The 27,980-nt window shown below is 44.5% G+C and overlaps 1 protein-coding gene and 1 long non-coding RNA gene across 2 annotated transcripts in view; one reads left to right on the top strand and one right to left on the bottom strand.

The window, feature by feature from the left end:
- Positions 1 to 27,980, bottom strand: part of CLSTN2 (calsyntenin 2) — a 657,664-nt gene that overhangs the window by 97,947 nt on the left and 531,737 nt on the right. The window contains exons 7-8 of the mRNA XM_031009411.3: positions 18,525 to 18,773; positions 11,563 to 11,684 (exon numbers count right to left, since the gene is read on the bottom strand). Of these exons, the coding sequence (XP_030865271.3) occupies positions 11,563 to 11,684; positions 18,525 to 18,773 (371 nt within the window). The remainder of the gene's footprint in view (positions 1 to 11,562; positions 11,685 to 18,524; positions 18,774 to 27,980) is intronic.
- LOC129532648 (uncharacterized) lies at positions 498 to 26,051 on the top strand. Its single transcript, XR_008678469.2, has 3 exons — positions 498 to 710; positions 23,568 to 23,664; positions 25,036 to 26,051. It is a non-coding gene; the product is annotated as an uncharacterized lncRNA (long non-coding RNA).

Below are 27,980 nucleotides of genomic sequence, written 5' to 3'. Positions count from 1 at the left end.
ACAGCTTTTTTTTTTTTTTTTTTTTTTCTGGATGTTTCCATCCTCAGATGGTACCTGTATAGCTGAAATAGTGCTTGTAGACATAGGGACCACTGTTTGGGAACCACAGTGTAGAACATCAGCATATGCCATTTAGATAATTTTTTTAAAAAATTAAGAAGCATTCATTAAACATCTATTTGTGTTAGAAACTCCTAAAAATTAAAAAGGTGAACAAGACGTGATAGTCCAATGCAGTGAAAGAAATAAACCAGTGAATAAATAAGTATCATAAGGTGTAAAAATGCTGTGGTAACAGTCTTTTCTTACCTTTTCACCATGAAGGTAAGGTCAACTCTCTATTGGGGAGGAAGTTACAGGAAAGTATTCCTGACGGATGTGACCCCTGAGTATGGTCTTGAAAGATGAAAGGTAATTGGCTAGTCAGATAGTGGGAATGACTTCCCTGCCTATGACACAGTGTGTTTTATTCTTCTGAACCATGCAGACATGTTCACAGATAGTATTTTCCAGTCTGCCAGTGCCATTGGGGATTGCACTGTAGCAAACTATTTCTGTGAGTTTCTGCTGAGATCGACAAATGAAGAAATATAGTGAAGACTTGGTGGATACCCAGTTCTGCCAAACTATCTAAATCTTCTCAACAAGACAAGAACATAATGGAAAACAACATGGAGCTTTGGAGCATGGTGCTTGGTCCAACACCTTTGGTAAATGACTTAATTTTTCAGAGCCTCAATTTCAGTATTTATAACATGGAGTTAAGTTTTAACCTCAAAAGTAACTATGTAGTTTAGACCTAATGTATGTATATCAAGAGTTTAGGGATTGGAACACTATAGCCTCTCAAAAATGCTAGTTTCCCTTTTTTCCCTCACGTGTAATATGTTTCTGGTTAACGTTTACTATTCTTGCACCTAAAACCACAAGGAGTTAGTGCAATTACAAGGCTCGTTTGTCTTTGGACTGCCACTTCTATTGCTTCAAAGCTCCTATCTTCTAAGTAACCAAGGGATGCAGTAGCTGCTTCATAATGAGACCTTGTTTCCTTCTAAGTGTGCACTGATTGTCAAGGTGATGAAGGAGGTTCATTATTTAGAGGTATAATTAAAGGGCACTTCCTTTAGCTAAACTAATGAGTAGTAAGTGCAGCAATATTTGCATGTTTAGACATTAAGGATGGAAACAAATGACTCATAGGAGATTGGGAGTAAGCAGGGATGGTAGAGCAAATTAATCTCACTGCTGGGCCTCCAGGGTTATTGCTTTTTAAGACTTCCTCAAAGGAGTAGTCTTCCCTGGGAAGTTGGCTCCAGCCTTCTTTTGTCTTATGGAATGAACAGCCTTCTCATTACCTTGCCTCAGGAGCGAGGTGATCTTTGCTTCAAAAGATGCTAAAACAGGCTGGGCACGGTGGCTCACACCTGTAATCCCAGCACTTTGGGAGGCCAAGGCGGGTGGATCACGAGGTCAGGAGATCGAGACCACCCTGGCTAACATAGTGAAATCCCATCTCTACCAAAAATACAAAAAAATTAGCTGGGCATGGTGGCAGGCACCTGTATGTCCCAGCTACTCGGGAGGCTAAGGCAGGAGAATGGTGTGAACCCAGGAGGCGGAGCTTGCAGTGAGCCTAGATCACGCCACTGCGCTCCAGTCTGGACCACAGGTGAGACTCCATATCAGGAAAAAAAAAAAAAAAAAAGATGCTAAAACATGATTCCTGATGAGCTGAACTTGAAATCTGTTTCTGGATGGACATCCATGCCTGGTTCTAAACATTTAGGGATATGAGTATATTCTTGTCCTCGTGCATATTCACTAAGATTGTACATTCACCCAAGTTAAGACTGGTGCCTTTTACCCTCTTGGAGTATGTATGTTTTGAGGTCATATACAAGGTTTTTCCACTTCTCAGATGAGAGATGTGGAAAGCACCTTGCTATGTCTTCCACTCTTCATCCATAATCTGGGCATTTTGCCTAAATGGCATGATTTTTGTTAAAACTAAAAGAAAGTGCTTGATATAAATAAGAACTGAAAAAATGCTGGTTCCAAGTTCCCTTCTCACTGCACACGGACTTCGCAGTGGCCAGTGCCTTTGCATCATGTCTCCCAAGTAAGCAGGATTAGCAATGAATTGGCCATTACATATTAGGATTCAATTTTACCAATTTTTTGCCCTTTCATATCGTGGAAGTGACAGAAAATATCGTTCATATTATGAAAGCAAACATTTGGGTTCCAAGCCAAGGAGACGCCTCCCTCCCTCCCACTGGCACCAATCCCCAAAGGAAACAAGAAAGGTAGAAGTACGACACAATCAGTGCAGTGACTGAGCTCCTGCTGCTTCCATCAGGACCACTCCATGGCTTGAGTATCTTCATTTATTATTGAATAGATTATTTGATTTACTAAGCATTTATAATTGTGTTGACATTACTTCATTCTTTTTAACTGTAAAACAATATTCTTTTTAATGTTTATATTATTCCCTTCTTTTTAACGCTGATTTTAAATATGTATTAGGGGATGTCTACTGAAAACATGCATTCATTGCCTCTGGGCAGATGTACAGCCTGAAACACAAATAATGATTTTACAGAAGCAAACGGAATTGCTGAGCAGGTGCTCCTCAGGAAAAAAGAGACCAGACAGGATCCACGCTTGCCAGAAAAAGGGGAGAAATGTAGAATCATTAGCATCTTTGATTTGTTGAGATTTAACAGTGATATAACCTTAGACTCCAAGTCAGGATGAGAAAGCAGGGGAAGTGGGTGAGATGGCAGCAGGGAAAAGAACGGCATCCCTGTAGCTCTCTTCACTGAGAGTGTGGATTCTTCTTTAGAATAGGCTCTTCAGAAGAAAAATAAAGAAAATCCAAGTAATAATGAAAACCCAAGAAAACTTTGAGAAATCAGCTCTTCAAGGAAATGGCTCAGGATGTAATGTTAAATAAGCTATGGAAACCATCAGTGTGTTTGTGGAGACTATGTCTACAATAGGGCACATATGGAATTATCTGCTTATCAGATTTTTCTATTAGTTAGGTATGCAATATGCTCCATCAACATTGGGCAACACTGATCTGCACTTTGTTAAACTTCCCTTCCTTCCCTTTATTCACTTCACTGTGGTCTCTTGGTGACTCCCTCCTTTTAGTCATGGTACAGCCTCTGCAACACAGCAGACGTCTCTCACTTGCTGATAATCATAGCAGTCACTACTTGTTCATTGCCTGCTATAGATCTGAAACTACCTGCACTACAAGGGTGAGCTACAGCAGAGAGTTTATTTAGAAGGTGATTCTAGGTTAGGAGGACAGATTAAGTGAGGAGAATGAGTTAAGGAAGGAGGAAAAGCCAATCCAAGAGGGTGTTAAGGTTGTCATTGCGTGTAGTGGGGGCTTCTTTCCACGGAGGCCCCTGAGAAAGTGCAGGGTGCTGCCCAGAATTGCTTCTAACTTCCAGGACTGACTGCTTCTGCACCCCTTTGGGTGAGGGGTGCTCCTAGGGGTGATAACACTGCTATGGTTCAGGACTGTGCTCGCCGGAGCCCAGCAGACTCCTGCAGCCTTGGAAAAGGCCCTGAGGAGAAAAACAGAACGGTCCAGTAGTGCAGGGTGTGCACTGCAGAGCAGATTGGCTGGGTAAAGTGGGTTTCTGTGCTGCTTTAGGGGAAAGGCAGGTATGGTCTAGAGAATCTAATTCTCATATCAACTTTGTTAACTTTAAGCTTCCAAGTGAAGCACTGTCAAGAGAAAGAGGATTTCATGAATTTGCTTTACTACTTACAGAACCAAGCACAGAGGACTCAGACAAAAGGTTTCTTTTCCACTTCTCGTAGCAGGTAAGGCGATTTGGCACCTTCATCTATTAGAAAAATGTGACTTAGAGAAAAAGAAAAGCTCCAGATCTGCTCCATGGGGATCCTAGTCCTGAGGCTTATAAGGAAGCAGGCCTGGTGAAAAGCCAGGAGCAAGCAGTGAATAGGGGTTTTAAAAAGCAGTGCCTCTTCCTCCTTCCTCCCTAGTACCCAAGCTGGAAGGGGAGGGCTGTGGAGACCTGTGGTAGAGACATCATACACTGGTGTACAGAAGAGCCTACACACCTCTTCAGAAATGATGGCCCAGGGTCACCTCAGCAAGGTGTAGGGAGATGGGAGGTGGATTGATTTATGAGCCTGAGGCAGCTCCAGGGCTCCCAAAGGCTCACGAGTGAGGTATTAGTTTCCTATTGCTGCTGTAACAAATTACCACAAACTTTGTGGCTTAAAACAACACAGATTTGGCCAGGCATGGTGGCTTATGCCTGTAATCCCAGCACTTTAGGAGGCCGAAGCAGGTGGATCATAAGGTCAGGAGATCGAGACCATCCTGGCCAACACGGTGAAACCCTGTCTCTACTAAAAACAAACAAACAAACAAAAAACAAAAAATTAGCCTGGCGTGGTAGCGGGTGCCTGTAGTCCCAGCTACTCAGGAGGCTGAGGCAGGAGAATTGCGTGAGCCCGGGAGGCGGAGCTTGCAGTGAGCCAAGATCACACCACTGCACTCCAGCCTGGGCAACAAAGCAAGACTCTGTCTCAAAAAAACAAACAACAACAAAAAAAAAAACAAAAAAAACCCCATAGATTTATTATCTTATAGTTTTGGAAGTCAGAAGTCTGAAATGAATTTCACTGGACTAAAATGGAGGTGTCAGCAGGGCCACATCCCTTCTGAAGGCTGTACTGGAGGATCCGTTTCCTTCCCTATCCAGTTTCTAGAGGCTGCTGCATTCCTTGAATCATGGTCTCACATCATTCTGACCTCTGCTTCCATCTTCACATCTCTGTTTCTGGCTCTTACCCTCTTGCCTCCCCTCTTATAAGAACACTTACTATTATATTGGGCCCATAAGAATAATCCAAAATCATCTCTCCATCTCAAGACCCTTAACTTAGTCACATATGCGAACACCGTCTTGCCATGTAATGCCACATATTCACAGCTTTCTGGGGTTCAGAGGTAGACATCTTTGAGGACCATTATTTCATCTGCCACAGGCACCTAACAGAGCCCAGAGGTGCCAGGTAAGGTGACATGGCATGAGAGTAATGAGAAGAAGCCATGCAGCAGGAATCCGGGGCATGATGAAAAGCTGCAGGAAAGGGGCTTTAAGATGGAACGAGCATGGCTCAGGCAGTGGGTGCAGTGCTGGGTGCCAGCACACTGGCACTCTCTCAAAAAGAAAGCAGAACAAATGGGATATGCATGCCAGCAGCTACCTTTCCAGAGAGTGGACAGTCCAACCATTACACAACTCTGACCTGAGAAGCCCAGGATGTCCCATGTGGGTCTGAGGACCCTTCTCTGCCAACACCATGAAGCTACAGAAGCCAACTCTCTCCAAATGTCTTGAGGCTCTCTTTGAAATGGAAACAGTCAGGGAGAGGGACTAGAATATGACTGGGGCTTGTCAGGAAGCCATATATATCATGGAGAAATAAAGAGAGACTAGGTTCACTTTGCATATCCAAAGTGAGTCACTATTTGTGACTGTCTCCCTACCCCCAAAACACACATACATATATTATTCACCCAGAACAACCCTGCAATTTGATGTCATAGAAAAAGTCATTCGGAATTCTGCCTGAAAGAGAGAGAGAGAGAAAAAAAAGACATTCTGGACATCCTTCCCCCTCTGTTTAGGACACTGGTTCCTAAAGGACACATGGTCTTAATGAGGGCAGGGCACAGGCAGGGATGCCGAGCAGAGTGGCCTGCTGCATTGGAAGAAACATGCCCAATGAAGCCAAGAGCTAGTCTTTAACAGCAGGATTAGAGTGCTGACAATGCCCAATTATTTTGCTCATTAAGATGACCGGTCTGAACTGCACTGACCATTCTCCAATTAACTCCTTGGCACTTGGTTATAATAATGATTGAACTAACCTATTTGACTCCCCGTGAAACCGAATGAGCAGATGCAAGTAAACTGACTCTGCATCATTCTAACACACTTTCCTCACCAAGAATAAAGGATGTGTTCACTTTTAGATCCTTCCAGGAGCTTTAGAATTCTATGCAAGTAGAATGGACTTGATAAGCAAAGGCTCTGGCCCAAGACAAATGTGCTCAAATCCTGGCTCTGGGGAACTCGGGCTGTGACTTATGCTCATTTATATGAGAAGGAGGAATACCACCACCAAACCATGAACCTGGGTTGAAGGGACCCTCTGGGTGTGGTGAAGGGCTGCTGGGGACCTGAGAAGCTCCCCTCATACGGGGAGTTTAGCATTCTCTACGGGAGGTAGGGCAGGGGCAGAGAGAATTGGAAACATTCACAAAGGTGAATCCTCTTAAGAGGATCCAAACTTCTCAGACGCATTATTGTGTGGCTTTCTTGTATCAAAATAGTAGCTTTTTAAATCAGTAATCTCAAACCAGAGACCAGAGAGTAAAGGTGGACTGCAGAATATTTTGTTTGGCCAGATGATCTGTTTTTGTAAATGAGCACATATTAAAGTTGAGAAATTTTACATAGAAATCTGATTTCTAACTTCTGAGCAACTGGAAGTGCAGCACAAGGCCCAGATTCTTGTATAGTTTATAGGTGTGTAGTGGCTAAACCTTTATTACTTTATTTTACTTTCCACTGAATCTTACATTCACCCAGCCAGGTATTGTCACTCATCTTGATGCTTCTTCCCACCCAGAATTAGAGTTTGGGATTCTTGCAATAGATGCTCCCAAGGATATGTAAACTGGGTATAAACTGAGCAGGGCTGAGTTTCCCCAGGGTGGAGTTGTGTTGTTCTTCTCTTGATCTCTGATGCCTAGTACAATTTCTGGCACAGAGAGGGCAACAGCCAACTGAATGAATCCGACATTTGCATCCTGTGCTTGTTGCAATTTTTCAGAGATGCACTTTTTTCCTTATGTGAGCTGGGGGTACCTGTGCGCTTGCTGGTCAATTGAGGCTGTCACTCAAGCTGTGTCTTCCCATAAGTGGAACATACTGTAAAACATCAGCAGATTTCCCTGCAGTCACCATACCAGGTCCAAAGGGAAGATTATTAGATCGTGACACTGAGTCAACCATATCCAAATGATATTAAAGCCAGGAGGGGCTGCAAGTTAGTCAACCTATCCTGTGTGTGCTGGCAGCTGGGCACTCTCCTCTGCTTTTGTCTGGGTTTGCACATGACTCACTGCAGGCTCCAGGGATTTGCATTAGTGGATCATAAGTGAAAATCCCATTAAAATGACATTCTCCTCATCATTATGATGGCTTTAGTGAGATGCCCTGGATTGTCACAGGCATCTCCTGGAGCTGCCTGGTAATAGATTTACCTGGCTGTCCATCCACCTTGGCCAGAGCCTGCTGAGGTGTGGGGCAGAGGGGCTGGGCTGACGAAAGCACACAGTGCCTCTGTGGTACTGCCTCTCTCAGCAGCACTCCTGAAGGGCTATGTGAAAACCACTGTGCCTGGTTTCAGTGCCATGAAGAGCCGCTGTTCAAACATGTCTGTCCAGGGCTGGGGTTCCTGGGGAGCTTCTAACATAGCCCCTGCCACCTGCTCCATTCAATGGCCTCGCATGAGTTATATTTGCTTAAACTTGATAAATCTGACGAATGTCATACTAGAATTCCCTATATTTGCCCATCTCTAAAATTCTCAGTCTTCTCTTGAATAGTAGATGTTTCAATTATGGCCCATTCCTTTGGGGATAAAGCGCCAACTCAATAATATGATATAAAAAGCCACTTGGGGTTTAATGTCCACCTGCTCCTCCACAAGGTGTCCCAATACCTGTCAAAGCTTTCTCCTTCCGCCCCATGCCTGTGCCTATGCCCCACCACACTGACAGCTCACATGCCCTGACCCCAGCCCTCCTGCTCACTGCTCTGCCACTAGGCTGCCCTGCCCTGCACCACAGAGAACTCCACATTCCTTGCAGATGTTCCCTCCCAGAGGCCTTCCCAGGCTTTCAGCCCCAGGTGCCCCTGCATGGGCTTCCACGGACTCCCCCCATCCGGCCCCAGCCCACAGTGTCTATCACATGGAATTGTAAACTGTTTGTTGATGTGTTTGTTTGACCCATTATCATGGAAACTTCTAAAGAACAGAGACTCTTATTTTAGCTACTAATCCCAGGTACCCCACACAGAGCCTAGAGCACAGTTTGTGCTCAGAATAAACTGCTGAATAAAGAAATAAGCGAGTCCCCATCAGGCATTAGAACAGATAAAATGCTGAAATTCCCAAGGTAGGCCAGGAGTTAAAATATAGACAATACATTAGACTGGCTTGAGTCCTTTCTGGCCAAGGCCAGAAAGTTCTGTAACAGTTACAAATCCACTGGAGAGTAAAAAATGGCAACATTTAAGCATTTTAAAATGCTCAATAAAATGAGTCTAAAGATCAATTAATCACCCGGAGGTTTTCAAGGATCTCTGGATTTTTCCTCTTTCCTCTCTCCCTCCCTCTTCCCCTGCCTCACTTCATCTCTCCCTTCTTTTAATCTTGACATCCATTCACTGTTATGCAAACATTTACTAGGCACCAACCATGTGCTCATGCCTATAACATGCACAGAAGAGCTGGAGATGAGTAAGACACTGCCGTGCCCTCCAGGAGTTCAGTGCAAAGTGAGCAGACAGGCAGGATAAATGAGTAACTACAGAACAGTAGGAATGGGGATGGAGTTCTGCCTGGAGACTGGGGAGCAGAGAAGAGAGGCAAACCACCCATGGGGGTGACCCAGGATGGCTTCCTGGGGGAGGTGACCTTACTAGGTATGCACATTCTGGGCATCAAGTGATTTACACCCAAGAAACTTCTGGCAAGGTTCTGTCTACACAGGGAGCTGAGTAAGGAGAAAGAGGGGTCTCTGGGTTGGTCAGTATATACCACTGGATTGCTAGCATGGGAACTGTTGAGGTTTCCTACACCCTACTCACTGTGGTTCCCTTCAGAGGGAGGGCAGCTGTGCAGGTGAGCTGGGGCTCTGATCATCAACAGACAGTCTTTAAACTTTTTAAATGTTAATTTCTTTAGTAGAGGAATGCTATGGACTGAATTGTGCCTCTCCCAAATTCATATTTTGAAACCCTAACCCCCAATATATTTGGAGCTAGGACCTTTAGTAGGTAATTAAGGTTAAATGAGGTCAAAAGGGTGGACCACTATTTCGATAGGGCTGGTTCCTCATAAGAAGAAAACACACAAGAGTGCTCCCTCTCTGCCATGTGAGGACATGGTGAGAAGGAGGCCCTCTAAAAGCCAGGAAGAGATCTCTTAACAGGAACCAAATTGGCACCTTGATCTTGTACTTCCTAACACCTTTAACTGTGAGAAAATAAATTCCTATTGTTTAAGCCACTCAGCCTGTGATATTTTGTTATGGCAGCCTGAGCTGACAAAGAATAGGACAGCTTGAGCAAAATGAAGATGTGACCATTTTAGAGGATTTCATCAAGACTATGAACATTTTGTACTCCAGTGATAATTCTGATCTCTAAAATTTTTGTAAATTCAGAAATGCAAATTTTTAAAATTTCAAATTAGCCGGCACACCAAAGCAGCAGCCGGGCATAATGGAAAGGGCAGGTCCTACCCACGGTTTGCTGTGTGACCTTGCGCAAGCTACTGGACCTCAGTCTCTAGCCACACGTTAGCCACCAGGAAGGGCTGTAGCAGAGATGAGAATAATTTCCCACGTGCAGCCTGCCTAGCACAGAGCAGGCATTGATAAACGGTAGTCAATGAGATCAGGGTAGTTTGGAATGTGTTTGGTGAATCTCAGCCCCTCCTTAAATTCACCACTTTGGGAACAGATGTTAGAACCTGCTAGATTCACTATATCTTTATGTTTAGAACCAGAATTCCTTCCTCACCTATTTTTAATTTCCAAGCCCATGACTTCATTTGCCTGCATCAATGCCTCTCAATCCCATCTTAGAAAATGCCTCAGGATATCTATAATTATCTCAACCAGTATAGCAATGTTCCTATTTTAAAAACCCTCACAATATGGAATTTATTTTAATTCACTTCAATTTGTATTATATATTTTAAAACATCCCATAAAAGCCATATGGCACTTTAGGACATAGCTGAGAGGTTGCTGAGAAATAAAATAAACAATGTCAGGATTTCACAATTCCTGCCAGATTCAGAATTCCTAACTCAGAGGAACATAGACTAATCAAGATGCCATATTTTTAGAATTAGCATACAGCAGGATGGGATTTACTGGGAGTGGATTAGGCAGTTGCCACTGGGCTCCCCTAGCAACTTTTCCATCAGCTTGGCATCCTTAATCTTGTCACATTGCCTGGAGTTCCACCATTGAGAGATTCCTTAGAGTTAATGAATCTTTGTTTTAGAGAACATACATGTGTACTTCTATGAGGATGAAAGGTGGCAGCAATCATTTCCATCTCAGTGTGAATGAATTCCTCCTGGAATACTTCCTAGTAACACTCTAACATCAGCTTACTGGAGGACTGGAGACTTGGATGGAACAGAGAGAGGGTGGGGGTGGAGATATAGTAACAAGGAAGGAGAAGGGAAAGGATTATGAATCAGTCAGCCCTCAGCAAGGTGAGGCAGGTAGTGTAGTACACACAGTGGGCTTTGGACGAAGTAAAGAAGACTGGGGGTCCCAGAAGTGCTTAGCCCAGCATATGGAAGGGGCAGAATAAAAACAAAATGAGGTCCTGGGGCCCCAGGGAGGAAGGGTCAGAGAAAGGGCATCATTTCCTCTGCCTCATTAAGCAGCATATATTCCTTAATCCCATTTTCTGACTGCTGGCATTCTTTCTCTTGATAATTTAAAACACTTTTTAACAATTAGCGCCTGGTCCCTTTCAAATTTAAGCAAAGGCCAACTCTAGTCTTGCTACATAGACGCTTCCTGATGGCACAGCCACCCAGAAAAGTGAGTACTACTTCCACCGTTAATGCTCCACAGTCCTCAGAAACATACTTCAAAGCTTTGGAGTCACACCAGACACTTGCTTTGTCATTGAAAGTATGATGCAGTGGCTCTTGTGATCAAAAGTCATGAGGCTCTGGAGTGAGTCACAAATTTTTCCACTTCAGAAAAGAGCATGTACTGCCTAAGGTGCTCTGTGTCACTGCTTACTTCAAAGCCCTCAAGTCCCTGTCCTCAACCTTGTGTCACCCAAAGGAGGTAGTAGAGCACCAAGGGAAGACATGGAGCATTTGTGATTTAAAGATGTGCTAAAAGAGATCATAACTGGGCCTGGGGATCAGGAGAACTGGCTTCCACAAGCTCGATGTGGAGCAAATGGACAAACTGCACATGACAGGTCCAGTGACCCAGCAGCATCCCAGCTGGGAAGCGTATCCCTTTCCACCTTCACCTGGCTATAAGGAGGCAGTTTCCTTCCTGACTTTAAGATGCTGTGTGTCTCCCTAAGCTGATTTTTCCAAAATTCAGCAAGTGGTCAGGACCTTGCAGTGCCTCCCCACTGCCATCACCATTGGATTGGACTGGCCACCCCCGCAGAGGCATGAGTAGCAGCAGGTGTGAGGTGAGCACCATACCTGATCCAGCTTCCAGTGGAACTCCGCGGGGCGAAAGGTGTCAGCCTGGTCGAAGTCCTTCCGCAAGAGAAAGACGAGGCGGCAGTTGTGCACATACAGGGCATAGTGATGCCGGTTCATTTCTGAAAAGCAGAAAGAAGGTTTGAAGAGTGAGAGAACCCCTGTGTCAGCCTCCACCAGAGGAGTCTTCCTGCTCACTCACTTAGCACAGCACAGAGGACAAAGGCATGGGCACTCCAGTCTTCTCATTTACAACTGGCTCTGATGATAGTTCTATAACGCACATGATAGAGCTCTTCCGAAGTGGAAGAGGAAGACTCAGGAAAACCCACAGCCAAACTCTTGCTGAGAAGACATCTGGACTTTAAATACCCACCTAACTTGTACTCAGATACTGCATCAGACCCAGGGTACAAATTACTTAGGTTAACAAGCTCCCTGTTTGTTGGTTACAGATGCTTCTGGAGGGTTTAGGGAGCTATATGCCAATCACATCAGTCACTCTGTGCTCCTTTAACATACTGGTTTCTTCTAGAGTTCTGGGTTTTTATTTTATTTCATCAGATAGCAGTGACAACAGTGACCACATCTTCTCTGTCTACCTAATCTATATGAAGCAGAGCTGCCTCACTTTTAGCTGCTGGGAGGAGGGGAGAGGTTGATTTTCCAGGATTAGAGATAGTTTTGTGACTCCAACATCTCCTCCCCATACACAGGCAATTAATGGGAAGTTTTCCTCTAATGTAGAAACTTCCTTTCCTGCTTAGAAAATTTCACGTCATGGATCCTGGAAGAAGAGGAAATGTTCTTTGACCAATTCTTAGAGAACTTGAACCTTATTACATTATCGAACACACCAGAAATCTACCAGGAGGCATGTGCTCCATAATGTTGGTTGGATGAGCAGGTGCCCATGTGTAGTGGAAAGAGCATGGGCCCTGGATTCAGATAGACTTTGGGTGGAGTTGTATCTTGGGTGATGTTGAGAGAATCATTTCACCTCTCAGAGCTTCAGTTTCCTTAACTATATCATGACATTGAAGCTGGATTATCTAATGTATCCCAAGAATCGAATACTGCTACCAATTCCTGTACATCCTGTATATACCATGCCTATAAAGTTTAGGTGGGAGGAATCAATACCAATTACATTTCTAGGATGGGCTCTGATTGCTCCTGGCCAAACAGGCTCATGAGAATCCCCCAGCACATGACTTGTTCAGGATCCATGACCATGTTCCTAGTGCAGGCCATTCTCCTGCCTTCAAAGCTTCTGTCAGGGGTTGGCAAGTGGCTCAGTTCAAGCCAGTGATATGAGCACTTTTCTCAGCAGTTCTGGGAGAGAACTGCTTTTTTAGCAGAAAGCAAACAGAAGAGATACTTTCCTTCCCGCTGGAAGTTTTATTATACCACTGGGAGGCTTGGAGCTGTGCAGCCATATTTGCTAATGTAAAATGGATACACTTACAGGCACAGATCTGAGAAATTGCAGAGAAAAGGAGCCAGGCTTTAGATACACTTTACCTTGATGATGACTTCATGAGCCTTCATAGCTCTGGATGTTTTCAGTTACAAGATACCCACATTCTCTGTATTAGTTTGATTTTTTGGTTATCTGATATCAGTTTGGTCTGGACTTTCCATTCCTTGTAGCTGAAAGCCTCTTAATTGATACAATGAGGAAATGTGTGGAATGCATCTGCCCAGAACAAATGCTCCATAACTGTTACTTATTAGAAGGACTATCACACTGCCTCATGACCAGGGCAACACAACCAAGTAGTGCTTTCAGGAAAGCATTACCATTCTTGAGAACATAACCAGAGGATGGCAGGAAGGAGAATGGTCAGGGTCTTACTGTGGCAGGGCTGGCCTCGGCCAACATCTGGGGGACCATTTTTAGCCTCTGGATTGGCAAAACACCCGGGACTGCTTATGGGGATTTTACTAAACATTTCTTGTCCCTCTCATCACTGTATACCTGACTTTTCTGTGGCTTCTGTTGATAACTCTTAGGAAACATAGAAAGGAAGAATTTTTGCCTTTAGTTTTATTTGGAGTTAGGAGAGGTTGGGGCTAAGGAGGTGGAACAAGAAGAATGGATGGGCAAACCTCACTCTACCACAGCAGCTTCTAGCCTGGGAAGTTTCTTCCTCCTTCTACTCCCTTTCTCTGAATTCGTAGAGTCAACTCATATGCCAGGGTACCTGATTTATTCACTGTGTTGGTGATGCGATTTGCTCAGGAATCCATTTTATTCCTTTTCCTGTCCTTAGGAATTCTTTGTTGAATCTTTCTTCCCTTCTCTCTGTCCACGTCTCAGGTAGATCCTAAAGCCTTCTGCTCACTTTCATGAATTAGAATAGTCTTGAAGGGTTTAATCCAAATCAAACATCAGTCTCTCATCCAGTTAAAACAGATGTTCCTCTTCTCCACTCATTCTTTACCCGTGGCTTGGTGGCCCACAACAGGGAAAGAACGGGGTGAGATCTTTTATTCTTCTTGTTCCACGTCCTCATCCTCCAACCTCCTCCTAGCTCTAAACATGGTCAGAGGTAGGGGAATATGGATGAGAGGAAAAGAATTATAAAGTCTCTTTAAAAAAATAGAGTTTTTCATTTTCCAACGGCTCTGCAGAGGTCTCCAAATTGCCATCTTCACCTCCCCACCCTCTGTAAGGATGGCCCTGCTATAAATCTTTACATAGGAATTGATATGGTAAGTGACACACTCCTTTTCTGGGTGGCTGGGACATTTGTGCTTGCGGCAAATTCCTCATGCGAAAGATGCTCTTTCCAGTTGATCTTCCATATTCCTCCTCAGCTTTTCCCTTCTCTCAGGAATCCCCTCCAGCATCAGCTCCTGCTACTGGGACCCCTCTTCCTGGCATGCAGCCATCTAGTTGCTAGCCTTGCACATTTCTGGATGTCCCTTTGGCCCACAATAACAAAAACACCTGTGTTCTGCCAAATTGTACCAGGGAAACTGCTCTCCCTCTGGCCCCTCTCTCCTCACCCTATAATTGTGGCAGCCCTGTCATTCACTTGCATTCAGACACCCTGGGCAAGAATCAGGGCCAAGCTTTCATGTACCCTAAACTTGACATGAGTCGGGCCTTTCCAGGACTCACCTGGGCTCTGCTCTGACACCAGCCTGGAGCAGACTTAAAGAGTGTTTGCAGCTCAGCCAACTGGCAGCAAAAGTAAGGTTCTCACTTCCTTTCTACAGACGACAACCTCAATCCTTCTGAGTGGTTTTCTGGGCACCTCTGTAAGTGTGAAAATACCCCCATCCCTTTCCTAGCAGGCAGGGGGACCATCCTAGCACTCTCTACCAGGCTGACACCTCCATCTCTCTCACTTGGTGATTGCTGAACAAGGTTGGCCCCTCTCTCTTAGAAAGCCCTGTAGGGAAGTGGCTAGCACTGTACGTAGCCACTGATCATTCATTGTTCTCAGTTCAAACTCAGAGACAGAAAAGGGCTGCATGCCAGGGGAAGAAGATTCCAGCAAGAGGAGCTGATGTGTGTGTAGGAGGGGATTGATTACTGCGACAAGGCAGGGGCTGAGGAGGAATCATGGAAGGTGACTGGAAGGTGCATGGGAGGAATGGAGAGGTAAATCCCAACAGAGGTGGGCTTAGAGGGGCACAGGGCCCCACACAATGACCTCAAGGTAGACACATGGCTATGTGTTCACCTAACCCTATTTCCTATGCTCCTAGGTTCACATTTAAACTCATTTCACAGCCTCCCCCATGGGTAGGTGGGGGCAATGTGACCAAGTTGTGGCAAATGGAATGTGTATTAGAAGTCAAACATGCTACTTTCTATTCTGGCCAATAAAATCCTTCTGTGTTCAGCTCTAGCCTTACTTTCTGTTCTATGGTTGAAAATGGCAGCAGCAGATGATGCAAGAATCCTTGGCTACTGAGTGTTCTGCGCAAAGTAGAGCTTGCCTACCCTCCAGACCCACGTGGGGCTGCTGGACAATGACAGGAGGTAAAACCGTGGGGGAAAGAATGTTACCAACTGAGATGTTTTTCTTGGTGGAGGTAGTGGTGTTAGTGGTCCCCTCTCTCTTTTTTGCAGTTAGCCTTTGCTGACTAGTCAATTCTGTTATCCAGCTATTTATAAAATAATTTATAATGGAACAGCATTAGTAAGTTTTACTTAGTACACCAGACAAACTTAGTGCAATCTTCATGAAGAGCAATTTGACAATTTACAGCAAAAGCTTCCTTTCCTAACATTTCTATTATTTGAATCAGTAATTCAACTTCTGGCTGAAATAATAAGAAATGTCCAAAAGGTATATACCAGAATACTCTTTACAGCATTGCTGTGTTTGCATTTAAAAGGAGACAATCTAAATATCTAATGAAAGGGGGCCAGTGACATGAAGTATGATAAATCTACATGGCAGAGTTTTAAACTCCCAAATAATCCATATTTTAAGAAATATTTTATCACATGGAGAAATGATGTGGAGATAATGTTATATAAAGGTAACTGATGACATAATAGTATCATAGATATTATAAAAGTTTAAGGACATTCTACATATACACAGAAGCAAAAATAACATTGTAATGAAATGTACTAAATGTTATCAGAAAATATCTCCTTAGCGGTTAGGATTTTAGGTAATTTGTGTGTTCTCTTTTATGCTTTTCTGTGTTTTTCATGTTTCCACTATAGACATACATTGCTTTATAACTTGAAAAAATTTTTGATGTAAAAAAGCCATAATCAAGCTTTCATTTATTCTGGATTTTTTTTTTTTAATTTAGGATGGGGTATTTATAGATTTTTTTCTTGCTGTCAGAAAAGTTAGAGAAATATCTTCCCACTTTCTCTGTGCCAATCTTGAGTGTTGTTTCACACAAGGGCCCAAGCTGAACACTGGGTGCTGCTTGGGGTGCTGCTAATTTGGGGGTGCTGCTAATTTGGGGGTGCTGAATGCCTTCTCAGGGGACTGCTGTGATGACAGTTGAGGCCAAGTTCAGCCATGGCTTCCCGTTAGGCTCCTCCAAGATTCTTATTGAGCTGGGTGGGGCTCTAGCATCTACACGTTTTTACAAGTGCACTAATATATGCCAATGAGGACCACTGGTGCAATAGCTTGGGCCTGGGACACAGGGTCAGAGGATCTAGGTCCAATCCTGTCTTTCTTGGTAATCATCTGTGTTATCCTGGGCCAATCACTCAGCCTTCCATATTCCAATTTCCTCTTTTGTAAGCAGAAACATTTGTATCTGTCTGACTTACCTCCCTGGGGACTCAATATAGCTCAGAAAGGACTATATGTGCATGGCCACTGATCCCAGCTCACACTGCTTTGTATTTGTCTGCACATTCTTAGGCTGTTGTCTCACTGGGATGCTGACTCCTGGATTATGATGGGAATACCTCACAGGGCACTGCACAGGCTACTGAACTGCGTCCCAAACCTCCACCTTCCTGCATGAAGGTCCCAAAGAAAAACCTGTCCTTGGCACTGACTTCTACATAGACTTGCTATATAAATAGGGAAAGCCAGGCACCTCTCAGTTTCTGCATCCAGAAAACATATTAACATTTATTATAAAGATCAATTGAAACAGAGAATGTGGCGTTCTTGTAGCAGTGTAATGAGGAATAAAACTGGAAGTAATAATAATAACAACATCAAATAAATTAACGGAACACTGATTTATGCATGTGATGCTACTAAGTAATTTCATACTTTATTTCATGTTTATTTTCCCCATTTTACCTATGGGGAAAATGAGGCTCAGAGAGGTTAGCAACTCCTCAAAGATCATGCCTTAAGAAGCGGTCAAGCTGAGATGGAAACTTTGGCTGTCCAATAGCAGAGGCCGAGCTTCAGCTCTTCTATATTGTCTTTTTACTGTTACATCTGCTGTGGTTGTTATTTATTTTGGGTGTTTTAGCAAAAGTTGTATTTGAAATGGGAAATTGTAGAATTATAATTAAATGCAGAGTTATACCATTTGCATAAGATCTTGGGATGTTTTTGTATGTGTGTGTGGAGATGGGTGGGTGTAGTGACAAGAGCATAGGTTTGGATTTAGTTGGATCTAAGCTGACATTCTAGTTCTGATACTGACTGTATAACTACTTGTGACAAGTTAGTCAACCTCTAAGGAATGTTTTATCCTTAAAATGGCAAAAACAATAAGGCTTTTATAAAATAATCATAGAGACTTGTGTTTAGAATAGTAATAGCTAACACAGATTATCATACTTCCTTTGTGCCAGGCACTGTTCTGAGCACTTCATGATTATGAAGTCATTCAATCCTCATAAGGACCCTGTGAGGTAGATACTACTATAACGTCCCATTCACAGACAGGTAAAGTGAGACACAGAAAGGCTAAACAACTTGCCAAAGTTACCTAGCTAATCAGTGTTAGGGGACTTTTAACCACCAAGCCGTGAACTTCTTGCACAGGCTCAGCATGCTGAAAAGCCTATCGAATGGTAGCTATCATTACTATATATGTCAGAGGTTTTCAAACTACTATTCTAAATTAGCAGTACTTTATTCAAAAGATAGCTTTTGGAAATCTTACTGTATCTAATACAGTAAAGGTGGAGCTTCTTTGTTTGAAGTAGGAATAAAGATTCCTCTCTCACCCCCATCTCACTTATAGCAGCCCCAAAACACTTCTGGGAATGCTAGCATTCTGAGGAATCTAGTTTGAAAAGCACTGATTCCAGCTTTTACATCCTTTGTGTCTGTACCCCTACTTTCCCCACTTTTCTGCTCCTGCTCTACGTCAAGCCAAGCCTGGAAAATCAGCAGCCAGAAAACCAGAGACCAGAATATATATTGGCAGGGTTCCTCTCAGGCTCCTGCTTTTCTTCCACATCCTCCTTGGCTGTGTCCATGTCCAACCACCTGTGATAAATGGGCAGCTGCTGGGGTAGGGGTGGAAGGGCTGGGCTAGAGACTCACCGGTTTTGTCTGAGTTGCAGAGGATGGTTTCCTTCTCAGCTCTCACACCAGGGCTGGGGCCGTGTTTCATCCACATGGTGATGGTGAACTGATCAGTCAGGTTCTTGGGCACAATCCCATCGGGGATTTTGGCGCCCTGCCTGCCGTCGAACTTGAAGATCATCTCACTGCTGTCCACCAGCAGTCCTGCAGTCCAGTTGGTGGCAGTGCTAGGGGATGGCAAGAGGTCAATGATGCCAGAGGAGGCTCCTGCAGAGGGTCAGGAAAGAAAGGATAACAGGTCATGATGCGGTGTCCTCATCTGTTTTCTGCTCCTGGGTCAAGATGAACTACTCAGTGTACTTACTCAGAGATGTCTGTGCCTAATCGTGAGCTATGTGACTTAGGAAAAGAAGTGACAAATGCTATTCCAGCCCCCGAGTTATGTATGGTTTTCTTGGGGAGGCATCAGTAACTTACAGACAAAAGTGCTGCATGTGCCAAGATAGGATGCAAGAAAAAAGTGTCGGAGGAATTTAGAAAGTTGGAAAAACCCTGGGGGCTCTTACTAGCAGGGAGGGTTCCTGGAGAAAGCCAGGATTTGATTTGGATGGATGGATTCACTCACACACCTATCCATCTGTTAACCTGCCAGCCATCTACTGAGCACTAACCATGTGTCAAGACCCCTGCTAGGTGCTGGCTCCATGAAGGTGAGTCAGACACAGTTCAGAGCCAGCAAGTTGACAAAATGTGATCAGGGCTGTGATTGGGGAAAGTTCTAGATCCTGATCCCATAAGAAGGAGCATGAGCCACTCATTACACTTTTTTACAAATATTTGTTGAGGCCAAATGATGCAGTGATTGAGAACACAGATTTTGAAGTCAGCAGAACTTGAATTTGACACCTGGCAGCAAAATTTGCTAGCTTTGTGACTATGAGCAAATCAGTTGACCTTTGTGACTCTGTTTCCTCTTTCCAGTGAGTGGTGAGGGCTGAATGAGATAATGCATTAGAGCTTGCAGTAGCATGCTCACTGCATGGTGAAGGTTCACTCAGTGTTAGCTACCATGTTATCATTGTCATTATTATTATTTCTGCTGCTACTATAATAGTACTCAGGCTAAGGCACGAAGACTTCATCTGAGGCAGCAGGAGTGGGGGCAGGTTTATTTTAGAAGAATCACCAACTTTGTGGAGGGGGGCACTGAGGTGAGAGGCGACAACTGGCCTGCCAGAGAAGACTGGATTGTCCTGCTGGGTAGGTCTGGGGCCTCCGCTGACTCTCCACCGAGGCTCAAATACAGAATTCTTTCCATCCTTCTGTTCCATACACAGACAGGGCTCAAGCACTAAGGCAAGGAGGGCCAGGAACTTGCAGTCATTTTCAAATAATAAGAGTCAGGGAGTCTAAAGTGTGACCTGAGTTGGGTGGGCAGGGGTATGGGGGCTCTTTCCTCGTATGGCACTGACCAGTCAGTCATAAACTCTGATGGGTTTAATGGACACTGGTTGTGTGTATTACCTGCCATTTGCCCAGGTTTGGGATTTTTGACTTTTGTATTTCAGAGCCTCATCTCACCTAGGGTTTGGGTTCCAAAGTCAGCCACTACAAAAAAAAAAAAAAAATCTCCTACCATTAAAATGACCCTTTGAAGATTCCTCAAGGAAGGTGCCATGCTGGAAATCAGTTTACTTATTTGAAAATGTTCAACTCAGCCAGTTTTCCCTCCATCTGTGGAGATCATCAGGTCTATATCCATTGGCTAGCAATAGAAGGTTATGCTATGTGAAGAGCATGTATCCTTAGAACCAGGATGCCCTGCTTCTCACCATGACAGGTTCACTCTGGGAGAGGCTTCTGGAATTGTGGTGTCTGTGAAGGTAGATATTAAAATATCCCAATTCATGCTCATGCTGTAGCTTTTATGTATCAAAGGGAAGTGTGGGCAGAGTTGACGGCATCATTTACATGAGTATTTCCTAGAGATTTTGCCTGTTACTGCACCTGACACATAGTAGGCACTCAGTTAATATTTATAATTGCCACTCAGTGCTCTCATGAGATGTTCCTGGAAATTCACCCAATGCTTAGATGGGTCCATCCAGCCCCTTGTCCACGCCCCACACCTCTCGTCACACTTACCTGTTCTCATCCCCTGCTGCTAACTCCTTAATTGATATCCATGTTACTTATGTGATAAACTAATTTACACAAATGTTTTAATGGCCAATAAAATCCTTGCTGTCCTTTAATACCACCCTCCACAGATATTTCTAAGAAAGACATCTATCAAGGTGGTAGCAGAGAGAGATTTGTGAGTGGTTTGGAAGTAGGAGATACATGGTTTTTTGGGGAAAGTGCATTTTCCTAGTACCCCTGGAATAACACAACATGGCAATAGCTTCTTTGACCTATTAAGTTGGGTCTGATACCAAAACTTGTCCAGTGTGAAGACAGATGGTGACAGAGGTACACACAGAGCATGTCGGTGCCTAAAACCTGGGACGGCCAGAGAGATGCAGGCTGAGCACTCAGGGCTTCTGACTTCTAGCTCAAGCCAATGGGACCAATATGATCTAGCAGGGCCCGGTGCAGAGATGTGTGTGTGGTGGCTGCAGAGGCCAGCTTTGCTACCATGTGGAGCACCAAGGCCTCCACAAGGGGAAGCAGGGTGGGGTTTAGCAGGGCTTGAAACTCTACCACCAGAGGGTCCTTTTTATGGCTAAGGATGTTGCTGTTCCTATAGAATTCACACTTCAATTAATACCTTACACTAGTGAAGAAATTGATTGTGAATTTCCCTCCAAACAGGTTTGGATATATATAGAGAGGTACATAGCAGAGAGGACCATGCATGGGGTGTTGGGGGATGACATCAAGGGAAGGTTGGGAGACAAAATTGGTTACAAAATAACCCCAGTGCTGGTCAGGGTTGTTCTATAGATATATCCAATATTTATATAACCTTATTTATTTTATTTTATTATTTTATTTTATTTTTGAGACGGACTCTTGCTCTCGCCCAGGCTAGAGTACAGTGGCGCGATCTTGGCTCACTGCAACCTCTGCCTCCTGGGTTGAAGAGATTCTCCTGCCTCAGCGTCCTGAGTAGCTGGGATTACAGGCATGCACCACTATGTCTGGCTAATTTTTGTATTTTTAGAAGAGATGGGGTTTCACCATGTTGGCCAGACTGGTCTTGAACTCCTGACCTCAGGTGATCTGCCCACCTCAGGTGATCTGCCCGCCTCAGCCTCCCAAAGTGCTGGGATTACAGGCATGAGCCACCATGCCCGGCCTATATAACCTTTTTTTTTATAGTTACAGAACTTTATTGTTTTCCTATGAACTCTTACTGGGCACAGAATGGGTGCCAGGCCTGAATTAAGAGCCTTACACATGCTTTTTAGTTACTCATCTGTGAGGTGAATATCGTTAAGATTCCGGGTTACAGATAAAGAGCCCTAGGCAGAGTGAGCCCAGGATGCCAACCAGCTAGTGAGTGGACCCATCACCAGGACTTCCCAGCTCCAAAGCCCATGCTCCCCATTGCACCTCCTCAGTGGACCTGGAGGGAGATCTTGTAACCTTCTGCTCATTTTGCAAACATAGAAACTGAGGCCCAGAGAGGGGAAACAACTGGACCAAAATCACACAGTCACAGCTAGCTAGAAGCAGGCCCAGCTCTCAGATACCCAGTTAGTGTTCTTTCTACCACACAGTAGTGTTTAGGGGGCCAATCATATGACCTGCGAAGCACAGCCTAGTCACATGGGACTCCACCTCCCTACACAGGCCACTGCTCTGACAGAGGGGCACATTGAGGACATATGCCTTGGCAAAGCCATAATGTGGGGCTCTTTTGTCTTCCCTGCTGAGGGGGCACGGCAGGACACTTTCCCTAACCCGCAGATGTTGCCTGCCAGAAACCATCAAGCTGCATTTAACCAGATGGTGCAGACTTCCACAAACTTAACAGATTGTATTTCATTTTTTGGTACACTTAAACAAACTGAGAAGATTTACTTTCTCCAAGGTTTTTCTGTCTCTATTCTCCCCAGGGATCCCTTGGGAAGGCAGTGGGTAAACAGAATGCATCACCTGCAGTGATGATACAGCACTGTCTACACATCAGGGTGTATTTAAGATGCTCCTTTGGAATCCTCCGCGAAGGTCCCTGGGGCCCCCAGGCTGCTGAGGATTCACTCTGGTCTTGTATACAGCAGCTGCAGCTTGAGTGCTGGGGGATTGAAACCAGGGATGAGATCTGATTTGATGTCCCTGGGCCCTAGCAGGGTGGGGAAGCCACTCTGAGCCAGAAAATAGATACGGACACAATGAATGAGGCAGATTTCAGGGCACACTGTGGTACAAAAGCCCAAATGGGGCCTAGGGATGACAGTTACTGTCTGAACTTCTTAGTTGATGAATTTGCATTCTTCTCTGGATGGCCTTGGTGAGGCCAGAGGGTCCTTAGCACTTCAGGGAGCCTATGGCAAGAGTGACTGACATGGGGCCACCAGTTGTGCCTCCTCAGGGTCCACCTCTGGGCATGAGAAAGGGCAGAGATAAGTGGGGAATCTCAGGGAGAGGATCCAGTATAATCAAGGACACAGGCCTCACTCTGTAAGATATTCTCACAATTGGCAATATCAACTCCATATTATGCGAATAGACGTTTATGTAATATCTAAGTTATGCCAGGCACTGCCATTAGAATGCAGCAATGAACCCAACAGAAGTGGCTCTACCTTGGGGGATGCAATGAAAGTCTTTTATTTTCTGAAGAAAGAAGCTTGGTGGGTGGAGGAGTTCAGTGATGTAGAATCTCAGGGGAAGCGAGGGAGGCCCTCTTGACAAGTGCCGTATGGACTGCCAGGACTTTGTGGTGGTAGAATGTATTCTATTCACAACACAAATCTCTGACCCACTGATATCAGCTTGGCCATGAGGCTTGCTCTGATGGATGAAATATGTGTGCACGTGACATGTGTCATATCAGAGCAGAAGCCTTAAGAGCCCATCTGTGGTTCACTATGCATCTTTTCCATCTACCAGGAAATCAACAATGTTTTAGATCAAAGCTGTTCCATTTTCCTGGATCCTAGTGGGGAGCTAACATGGCGCAGAGCCACAGCCAGTCCAAGGACATGTGGTAAGAATGATAAATAAACCTTTGTTATTTTAAGACAGTGAAAGTTTGCAGTCAGTTGTTACTACAGCATAACCTGTCTTACCCCGACTGATAATCCATACCAGTGAGTGTCATCAGCAGTGAAAATTCCCATTTCTCTATCCATATACCTTAAGCATAGGCACAGAGGACTTTTTGATGTCCTTTCAGGAGCTCACACACTATTGATCCCACAATAAAACTATCATTTCACTTCTAGAATCCTAGAAAATAGGAGTTCCTCCAAGGCCCTGGAATCAGAAACTTGGATTGCCAGGTGAAGGAAACTAGGTTTTGCTTCATCTGGGTGGTTGGCCAGGATCCTGAGTAAGAGCCATGGATACCTAGTTGCTTTCCAGCTTGGTATGTTTTTGTCACTGCAGGCAAAAACCTCCTCCCCAACATAGTGGGCCATGTTGTATTGTAGTTGCTTAAATGACCTGCAAGAAATAAGCATAAGAAAGAAGCCCACTGCTCACTGTCAGCATCCATAACTCAGTGTGTGCAGCCCTTCACTGTTGTATGATTGGGGATCTAATCAGACTTCCAACAGGTGTTCACCTATTTTCCTTAAAGTGAAAGGCCCACTTCATCTCTCTGCGAATGGAGGCACTGGCTATGACTAGGAGACTGACACTGTCATGCTAGGAAGCTCCAGCTCTTTAGCAGTGTCTTAAAGAAACCCATCACGGCTTCCTGTAGTTGGGCTATTATGAGGGTGTGAAAACCTCTGATGGTGGTTATTAGTGAGAACAAGTTCTGTTGAGCTTCAAGGTGCACTAGAAAACCATGAACTTTTATAGCTCCTAAAAAAATTATATAATTTTCTTAACATGTCTGTCTTCTCCAGAAGATTGAATTTTTTTATGTTAAAAAATTTAAATTGACACATAACAATTGTACATATTTATGGGATACAATGCAATATTTAGATACATGTATACCTTGGGTAATAATCAATTCAGGATAATTAGCAAATCTACCATTCAAATATTTATCACTTCTTTGGGGTGAGAACATTCAAACTCCTTTCTTCTAGCTATTTTGAAATATACAATATGGTATTATTACTATAGTTGCCCTACTGTGTAATACAACACTAAAACTACATGATCTTTTAATCTCTACATTATTTTAAGAGTTGGCACAGCATCTGAATACTCAACAGATATTTGTTGAATTAATAAATTTGTGCAGGAGTGAATGATGAATGAGCCCTCTACCAAAGTCTCCTGGGCTCACATGTATATAAATCCTGAGAACAACTTAGGGTCTGGTCATGCGCACTGCTCTGACACGTGAACCACGTGATTTTTGCAGCATGCTCTTACTCTACGGTCTTTTGTTCAACAGGACCTGCCCTCAGCGTTCTTCACTCCACACAACACAGCTGACCCAGACATCATGTGCAGGAGGTACTGGCCAGCAGCCAGGAGCCCTGTGGTCCCTATGAGGAACCACCAAGGTTCCTGTCCTCGCACCACCAAGGGCATATGCACCACCGACTACTTTTCTAGTTTCTGTAATATGTAGTGATGTAGGGCCATCAAAGTGGACCTTTTCTTGGGCTGTTGTTAATGTCAAATTTAATTTGGCCAAGAGGTCTCACTGAGGGCTGCACTCTCATCTCATACTCAAGATAGTTCTGTGACACGCACCTCTGGAAAGCCTGGTACCTAGATGGCAGGGTCCTTCATGTGGAGCTATGAATTCAGAGGAAGTGATAAGCAGCTGGTCCTGCTTCTCTAGGAAGCCTGGCTTCATGTAGAGCAAAGGAAGGTGGGGGCCACTTGAGTTACATCTGGCCCCACAAGCTAAAGGGGACACAGAGGTTCAGGGGACCTCCATTTTTTTTGTACAAAGCAGAATGGCAGTGTCTCCATGCATAAATCCATGAAGCAATATGCCTGACATCCAATGCTTCCCTAGGCCCAAAGAGGCATTTCAAGTGCTTCTGCATCTACTCAGGTACCTCCTGACAGCAGGCTTGACACCAGCTACTGTCCAGCTCCCCAGTAAACCAGATTCCCTCATTGTTCCTAATGGGGTCTAGACTGCAGGAGGAGGAAGCAGGTGGGCAATGTCCAGATTTCCATGATGACCCTCTGAGGAGATATCCGTGGCTAGGTTAATGCACGACTACAGCATCACAGAGGAGACTCCAGAACTCAAACTACCAAGGTAGCTCCACAGACTGACTCCTGGTATGCATAGAGGGCAGGCAAATGCTGACTGGAGGGAAGGGTTTAGAGAGTTGAAGGGGAGAAAGACCATCCTAGTGGGAGGAGAATGTGAGTGAAGGCTTATGGATGAGAAGGAACCAGGCAGAGGGACCAAAGCAGGTGCCCTGACCAAGCAGAAGCAGAACATCAGGGTGAAATGTGCTGTAGTAATGGATCAGCAGGGTGGAGGCTGATCTTTGGGAGGGTCAAGAATCAGGCTAGAATGTGGTGTCCATACCAGGGTATACCACAGGCAACTGCCATCGCTGTCCCTTAGATGTACCCTTGCTCCTGGATACCTAGCTCTGGTTGGCAGCACCCTCATTCAGTTAGACACTCACACAAGAGCCTTCTTAGAATCCTTTCTTACTCCTGACAGCTAATCAATCATTGAGTCTTGCTGATTTTTGTCTCCAAGCCTGTCTTAAATTCATTTTTCCTGCCATTCCCCTGGTTCAGAACTCATTGTCTCTTGCTTAGACCATGGCTCTAATATCCTCATTGGTCTCCCTGTTTCCATCCAAAGTCAATAAAGATTTGTAGGATGAAAAATGCATGAATACTGAGGCTTAAATGGTCATGGCAGCTCCCCAGTTGGGAAGCCCAGCAAGAAGCTTGTCTACCATCCACTGAAGACACACAGAAACTTGTCTCTGGAACTGAAAGTACCCTACAGGAGTCAGGCATTACAACCCAGCTTCCATTTTAGAAGTGATCCAGCCTACATTTCCCTTATAGTTGGAGAGAACCTGAGTCCCTACATGGAAGCTGACCCCAGGATCGGATTTGCATCTGGGCCTCACTCATTTGCTTTCACGCTTTTTATCTGAGCTCTCCTCCAGTGCAGTTCAAAAGCCAGGCTTCTAATGTAGAGGCAGGACTGACCCTGCTCAGCAGGGTTATTGGGACAGGATTACCATAGGTGTGGGGGGCAGTGCCATGGAGAGAAACACAGGCTTCTCTCCTTCAAAGGGCAGCTCCCAACTCCAAATAAGGCCGCACCTTGGGGGAAACTGCCTTGCTGGCTGAATTAACCTGCCCTTCTGCAAGGCAAGGTTGGCAGCACAGATGGAATGAGCTGTGTTAACATATGAGATGCAATTTTGTTCGAAAATTTCTTCCTTCAGGAAATCCTTATCACACTCCATATCTCCCCATCTCTCCCCAGCAACATTCAAAAGCAAATCACAAGTGCATGCCCTTGGGCCCATCCGATCTTTAACAAGCTGATCCCATCATCTCTTCGTAACCTGGAGGACTTTAGGAAATGACGCTAACTAACCCACAGTGGCCTGGGGTTCCATTGACTTGTAATTCAGGTGCATGGGGAGCAAAATGGGGTATTCCTTCAAAGTAATATGTCATCTTAGATGGCTTCTCTGCTGCAGAATGGAGGAGAGGACTGGAGGTGGTTTTCTGAATATTGCAGATCCCTTAAAACCATTTTTGCAAGAGCTGTATGGAATATTGAAGTTGTGGTGATTTTTCTGATCTACTGCATCATTCTGGAGAGGTGTGCAGTCCCATAGGCCTTCCCTGCCAGCCAGGTGACGTGAAAAATGGAACATGACAATATCAAGCAGAGTTTATTTCACATTCAGTTCTAAATATTTTTACTTGGTTCCTTGGGTTAGAACAGTGTGGGTGAAGGAGTGTGTGTGCTTGTGTGTGTGTATGTGTGTATATGTGCTTGTGTGTGTGTATGTGTGAAAGTTGAGGGAGAAAAACTGCCCCAAAGATAATAGTGGAGAGGCCCACCTTGGGGGAAGGCAGGCTAGACTGTGCATTCACAGCCTCCTTTTCTTTTGGAGGAGATGCAGTTACCTCCAAATACAAGCCCACTGTAAGAGTAAGCCCTTTCCTAAGCTCCCAAACATGGCTGGAGAGTCCAGTGTGAGTTCCTGAGTATTTTGGGAGAGAACAAGGAAGAAATCAACTATGTGTAGGAGTAGGAGTGAAGGAGGCCCATCACCATGTCAACAGTCTGACTTGCTAAGCACATGAGGCACTTCTCGCCTTATGAGATGCTCATTTTCTCATTTCACAGACTCACTGAGAGATTTACATTCTAGCTCC

This window comes from Gorilla gorilla, chromosome 2 (genome assembly GCF_029281585.2).
Source record: "Gorilla gorilla gorilla isolate KB3781 chromosome 2, NHGRI_mGorGor1-v2.1_pri, whole genome shotgun sequence".
NCBI lineage: Eukaryota > Metazoa > Chordata > Mammalia > Primates > Hominidae > Gorilla > Gorilla gorilla.
Note: the sequence above shows the minus strand (reverse complement) of the source record. Positions and strands in the feature narration are given on the sequence as shown.